Source organism: Apteryx rowi, unplaced genomic scaffold (assembly GCF_003343035.1).
Source record: "Apteryx rowi isolate R43461 unplaced genomic scaffold, aptRow1 scaffold_39, whole genome shotgun sequence".
Classification (NCBI taxonomy): Eukaryota; Metazoa; Chordata; class Aves; order Apterygiformes; family Apterygidae; genus Apteryx; species Apteryx rowi.
The window spans coordinates 2,401,442-2,408,301 of NW_020450418.1; the positions used below are offsets into that span (position 1 = coordinate 2,401,442).

General features: G+C 52.9%; 1 protein-coding gene across 1 annotated transcript in view; it reads right to left on the reverse strand.

Annotated features, from left to right (window-relative positions):
- The window catches only part of PDE4B (phosphodiesterase 4B), a 60,427-nt gene that overhangs the window by 17,840 nt on the left and 35,727 nt on the right, over positions 1-6,860 (reverse strand). The window contains exon 6 of the mRNA XM_026074557.1: positions 6,616-6,728. Within this exon, the coding sequence (XP_025930342.1) occupies positions 6,616-6,728 (113 nt within the window). The remainder of the gene's footprint in view (positions 1-6,615; positions 6,729-6,860) is intronic.

Below are 6,860 nucleotides of genomic sequence, written 5' to 3' on the forward strand. Positions count from 1 at the left end.
GTCGCCCAGCCCCGGCCGAGGCACCGGCGCGGGAAGCCAGCAAAACCGCTCGCTCTGCGCCAGCGCTTCCACCGGCTGAAAAGAACCTCGCTGTGTGCCGACCGCAGGAGAGAAATCAGGAAGCAGCGGACGCGCGGGGACCGGCCCGAGGGCAAGGCGAGGGAGCGGCGGCAAAGCGGCCCCCGCGGCCTCGGGGGGCTGCAGCGGGCCCGTCCGAGGCGCTCCGCGAGCCCCGTGCCGTGGCCTGGCCTCGGCCGCCGCGCCGCGCTGCACCGCACCGCGCCGCGCGTGGGGGTGAAGCRTGCCCGGGCGACGCTTCCGATCTTCGGCCAAAAAAAATAAAAGAAGACAACGAGTGGGAAGTACGTTTATCATGTAATAAGAGAGCAACGCAATTAAAAATGTGATTTCGTTAAATGTATGAAGCGGCAATTTAAATTTAATTTAAATTTGAATCAGGCTCTGCAGTCATCATTTAGGCAAATCCAGCAGGGGTTTTACCCGAGTAGGAAAACAGGCTTCGGAAAACTGAAATAACTTCGTGCCCTGAAATGACTCTTCAAAGACGGTCATACCGAGAACAACTCTGGCAACTCTTAATCGACGAAAGTCTGTTTGCTTCATGAAACACAGGATAAAGAGTAAATAAAGTCCTGTACAAGAGGACTGTGTAGCTCTGCAATGCCGTAACGCCCCTCAAAAAACAGTGGCTGCTGGTCGTGCCAAAATGAAACCGAGCCTAGTGCAAGAACCCAAACCATATGGAATGCACTAATTAATGTAAATACATTTAAATGAAAACTCCTTCTCACACAGAGATAGGCAAATAACTCGCAGCATAATGTTTACGTAGCGTATGCCCAGCTGTGCTGCCACAGCGGCAAGGTGAGGCACTTCTCATTTGTTTGCCTTTAAACACAGAGCAAAGACTTTAATCAGAGCAATCTCGCCCTCTAAGAGCTCTGACGAATACGCTTCAAACCAATACATCCCCACAACATGTTCTGGCTTTGATAACACAGCGTCGCTCAATTAAGCTGCACTCAGTGAAAATATTTCGATCACAGCAGCTTCAGTGAAAACAGTTGCTCTGCACCTGGGTAAAAGACCTGGGGGAGGTCGGATTCAGGCTACAGAAAGTGTCCCGGTCTACAAAATCAGGGTCAGGATTAGGGCTGCTCCAGGAATTCGGTCCTGCTTTCTCTAGGACAAGTCAATACCCACTCACAGCCCCCGCTCCCGAGCGAGGCTTCTCCTCCCAGATTTCGTGCTCTCCCGTATCCTCACTTCACTTCCAAAGAGGTCACTGCTCTGAACAATTAGTCACCCTCCAGTCCTGCCCTCAAATCATGAATCACTTCGAACCTGCCTTTGAGCTATTATTTATTTAAGCCCCACCCTAAAGTGTTATAACGTAAAAGTCTGAGAATGCAGAGCTTTAAAAGCCATCATAACCAAACGCAAGCAGCAATTTTAAAAGGACAAGCTAGAAAGTCCTGGGCACCGTCCCATCCTGAAGGAGTCACCCCACCAAAGAACGTCTGTCCTGGAGGATGGTGGCTTCCAAGAACAGCTCCTGTGAAGGAGGGTTTGAATCAAAATCCAAAGCCCAGAATCTTCTGAAATCCTCGGTGCCATGCAAATCCCAGATCAAACCCAAGCTAGCTTGTTCTTAACGAGAGCATGCCAAGCAAAACACCTCAGATTCAGATCTGCTGCTCCAATTCATCTGTACTGCAGCTACCCAGACGTGCACCAACAGCACATGTTGCCCGTGGCCATGGAATTGCACCTGTGAGGCCGTGCGTGGACTTCTGCCCGTTCACCGCAGCAAGCCAGCTCAACGAGGAAGCCTCCACCACTTACAGGCATTTTGTTCTACGAAGATATCTACAACAGCAGCGGCGCTGGCTCTTAGYAGTATATTGGCATTTTACAAAGACAAGGGTGCAGCTTCCTAATATTTTCATTTTTTAATATTTGAGTCAATTTAACTAACAGTGGAATGTCAAAAAAGCCTATGTATGAACCACTAACCCACTCTGCTGTTCCAACGTATTTGATATCATCAGAATTAATTATTACTTTTAGAGAACAAAGAGAAAGGGAAGAGGGAAAAGGCATCTAACCTAAAAGTCTACTTATGATGGTGATGATGACTGATACATCAGRGARAGGTCAGACCCAGTTCCCCARATCTTGAATACCCTTCAGCTTTGAGGGGTTTCTGCAGTCCAGGGGCAGATCCACAGGCCAAGGCTGGTTCCTRCTCRCATAGCTTTAAGTCTAAAACACAGTTAACAGCACTGGAGCATACTTAYATCAACCTTGACAGGGGCAACATGGAAAAAAGCTCTTTAGGGACCCCCACCGAACAGCTCCTGCTGCCCATTGGCCAGCCTCCACCGCGACGAGCTCTCCCAAAAGCTCCGCTCCGAATCTTAGCCCCCRTCCCGAGAGCCCGGCCGAGCTGCGGCGGTGGCAGCGGTGGGGAATACCACGGGCGACGGTGGGGAATACCGACGGGCGCAGCACGCGGGAACCCGCCAGCGGCATGCCGTGATTCATCGCGGCTGCGCCCGGCTGGGGAAAACAAGGGCCGTGGAAGTCGCTTTGTCTCGCTGGCTGCCGAATAACTCCAGCAGCCTTGCTTTGTGAGGCACCGGGCTATTTTAAAGCATATTAAACAAAGGAAGTTACAGTAAAGCAACCGAAAGACTAAACAGCTTGGCACCACTTAAGGGAAACATCACGTACAAAGTGGACGAGACTCAGAGCTGACAGACGCGCAAGAAAAGGCTCACGTGGGAGCGGTGCCGCCAGGCACATACTCCGCTGGCACGCGGCCCCGAGCGGCGCTCAGCCGTCCCCGGGAACCGCGGGAGTTTACATTAGTGTCCGCGTGTTTATTTAGCCGCTGTCTCCTGACAGCTAGGTGCGGCCTTGCTCCCCTTTTCTGACCGAAATGCCCTTTGAAATACAAGCAATATGAAATCGGTTCTGTTTATCTTAGTGGCTCCTGGCTCACGAACAACAAAGATAGGAGCACGGAGAGCCGTCTTACCACCGCCCTCCGCGYCGATGACGGGAAATGTCATTGGATGGCAGCGTTTGAGTCATGTTATTCAACACTCAGTAGTAATGGAGACTTCTYTGAGAGCCACCATTTCTGAACCGAAATGAGAGACTTTAAGGATTTACATTGCAAGGTTTGCAGCTCAGGGGCAACGCTGCAGGGGAAGGGACCCCAGCTTCACCATCCTGCACGGAGAGCRAGGTTTCAGAGGCTGCCAGAGCACAGGGAAGACACGCTGATGACAACGCTTGTGTCTGCTCAAAATTAAAATGTTCCTACAGACCACAAATTATGTTATCTATCCATTTAYTTATTAGTTGGATGGCAAAAAGCTCTAAGTAACACTGGTCTAATTTAAGGACACGACAAGGTACTGCTTACTCCATTCAGATATATCCATTTTACAAGTGATCTGGACTATACGCTGCACATAAAGGCAGGTAGATCCTGAGAAATAATACATTTCCTCCATTCCTAATTTCTATGACATTAAGGCCCCATAAAAGCTTCGAGCTGCAAAGATTGATGTTTTAGCAGGGAAAACACTTGCCCCTCCTTATTACTTGGGGGACGCACCGAGCCTGTCATTGGCAGATCCCAAAGGCTATATTAGGTAGTGGAGCTGAGAGGGTCTTGTGCTCCTGCCTCGGAAAAAGGAGGCTGCAGACAGCTGCCTAATGCCAAATGCAATATTACAGGGTGGCCACCAAGAGAGGAAATACCCCCCTCTTTATCAGGAGGCCCATGACTCACAAATCCTCCCGACACTCGGCAGCTGCCTGGGCTGGAAGCTGGACTGGGCAACAAATAGAGAAGAAGGAACATCTGTCCTACAGYGACACAGGCAGGTATGGTCTGCTTTCAAAGGCAGCATGCAGCACCTGCAGAACTTCGCAGGTCATTTTGTTTCACTGCAAAGCTGCAGTGCYGTACTCTGCTCGCAGCAGAAGATCAGTGTAATGTTAGGAAAATAAATTCCCTTTGTGTTGGTTGCATCCCCTGTGCTTCCACAAACTTGGCGAAGAGGATGCAGCATTACGCACAGGGACACACGAGGGGACACACCATCTTACGCAACTTCTAATGCAGTGCGGTGCAGAAACTCACGGTGCGTGTCAGCTTTTCCAGGTAGCTTTTCCTCTAATTTAGAAAGTTAGGCGTTCTAATGACTGAAAAATAGAAAAGATGAGTTGGATGTAGATCTCCGACTTGTCCACCTCACCAAATTGCTACGATGGGCACGGCTGCACAGTAAGTTGTTGTTTAGCAGGAGCTCACAGCTGGAAGAGGCAAAGGCCCTTGGCTGGCCTGCAGAGCAGCGCTGCGGGGCTCTGACAGCGCATTAGGAATCACAGACTTTGACTTCGATAAAACACACAGGGAACAGAGCTCCCCTTTTTGCCAGTTTTATGTCCAATTGCAGCCAGCACTGTAGCGTCTGTCTCGCAGGCTGCAACGCACCCTTGGCTCCCCTTGACGGCAGTTCCACCGTCAGAGGCTTGTTAGCTCACACTAAGATTAGCTGCTCATTTACTCACTTCCCTGTAATTAACTCACATCTTAAAAAACCATACGCACGTGCTTTAACTGCTGTTTTCCGAAAAGCATCAGTTGATAGCCAGGATGCTGCCCCGCACGGCGTTTCCCTTCTGGGCGCAGGAGTTCTGGGAATTGCCCTGCAAACACGTATGCCGCGGGCCTCCCTCTCTGCCTGCTGTTGTTGCAACTCTGGATTTTCTAAACTACGTCTGTCAGGAAGGAGACAGGAAATTCGAGTCACACTTGCAACAGCTGTGCCATGCCTACTATCAGGCTCCAGTGACGTAGTTTGGCTGCAGCGGCGCGGGGCCAGGAGCTCGGCAATAGCAGAGGTCAGGAGATAGGTCACTGTTTATACTGTTCTTGCGCTCGGGATCATGCTGAGTCTATTTGCTTTCTTCCTATCTATACTGTTTCTCTTTCCGTTCTTCTTTAATAATGTGGAGCCTAAGCATCCTGTTTTCAAAACATCTGACTGTTTTGCTATTTACCAGCGACATATTTAAATGCCTTGGACTGAAGCAGACTGTTGATTTGGGTACGTCAAGAATGGAAAATCTGACAAATTATCGAATATTTCAGACCACTTCTAAACACACACGTTTCCAGCTGAATGGCTTGTCACACTGCGAAGTTCACTTGGAACGACTGTACGCGAGAGCCACAAACCCCCAGRCTAATTTGTGTCAATATTTACTGCGGATGAGGAAAGCAGGACATAAAGCCGTCTCATGCTTTTCTTTCATAGATGAAGAAGGTAACTGGAAGCTGACCAGAAACTGCAGACATTTCAGAAAATGGATTATGAAGGAACAAAGTTTCAGGAACATTTCGCTTGACCTGTGAGGTGTAAGACATTTCCACACGCAAGGATCACAACTTCTAATTACCGCGCAGAAAGCAATTTAGCTAGTCTTTCACCTTTCCGAGTCCAGACATGGCACTCAGTGGGACAGAGGTATCTCAAAAGGCGGGACGTAACCGTCCGCGTTTCAAACGCAGTTTTCTCAGCAGGCTAAACCCGTTCCAACATTCAGCCTGACAAACTCAAAAATATAATATTTCTCTCTTGAAAGCTTGGTCTATAAAACTTTTATTGCTTCCTTTGCCCCTGCCCGTTGTAGTAACCACTGACAGAGAAGGAAGTTGAAATAACACGGGATTTGTTTGCTTAACTTATTCCATAAAACCAGTTTATGATTCAGTATTTCTGGCTTCGTTAATATCCCATTAGGAAAAAATGACAACTTTGGGTTTGTGCGGAACAGCTCAGACCCGGGTTTAACCGTGGCAACAGGCAGGCAGGGAGCAGAGAGCTGTTGCAGCCGGGGCGCAGCACGCCCCGCCGCACCGGCCGGCGCACGGGTGCCGGGGACCCCCCCGGGCCCGGGGGCAGCAGCGCCGCGGCCGCCCCCTCCCGACGGCTGCCTCGGGGCGGGGGGGGGGCTCGGGGAAACCCGCCCGCGATCCTTCGGCTCGGAGGGATGGAGCCCGGGGGGCCGGACGCCAGGCACTGGGAGCGGGGGGGGGCGAGGAAAAGCACCTCAAACTGCGCTTCGTGGGGGGGGTGTGTGTGTGCAGAGCCCGCGCCGCCTTTCCTTCCCTCCGCTCTTTTCTCAGCACGCTCCTGCCGCTGGGACTTTTAGCGCAGTTCGCTTAGTTCTCGCACCTTACTCCTGGCAGGGAAGAAGCGAGCCCCCCTCCTGCCCGCGGCGCGTTAACGAAAAGCGAGCGGGCGGCGGGGGCGCGGGAGGGGGGCGAGGCCCGCGCCCCTCACCGTGGCGGCAGGCGCGGGCGCCCCCGCGAGCGCGGCGCGGAGGCAGCGCTGCCATCTACCCTCGAAGTCGCCGGCCGGGGCTGCGCGGCGCGCGGGCACCGCGGCTCCCACGGGGAGCGGGGGCATTTTTTTGGGGGGGGGGGGCCGAAACGAGCGGCGCTGCCGCGCGGGGCCGGAGGCTCGGGGCCGCCCGCTCCGCTCCGCTCCGCTCCGCTCCGCTCACCTTGTTGGAGGCCATCTCGCTGACGGAGCGGTACGTCTGGATGGTCTCCAGCTGGTCCAGGCACCAGTCGAGCTCCTCCAGCGTCTCCATGGCCAGCTTCTGGTAGGGCTCCTCTGCAAACAAGCGCACGGACATGCGGGCGGGCTGGCGCGGCTGCAGCCTCTGCATGGCGGGGCCGCCCGAGGAGCCGCGCCGCTGCCTCATCATGCGCCGCCGCCGCTGCCCTCGCCGCCGCCGCCGCCGCC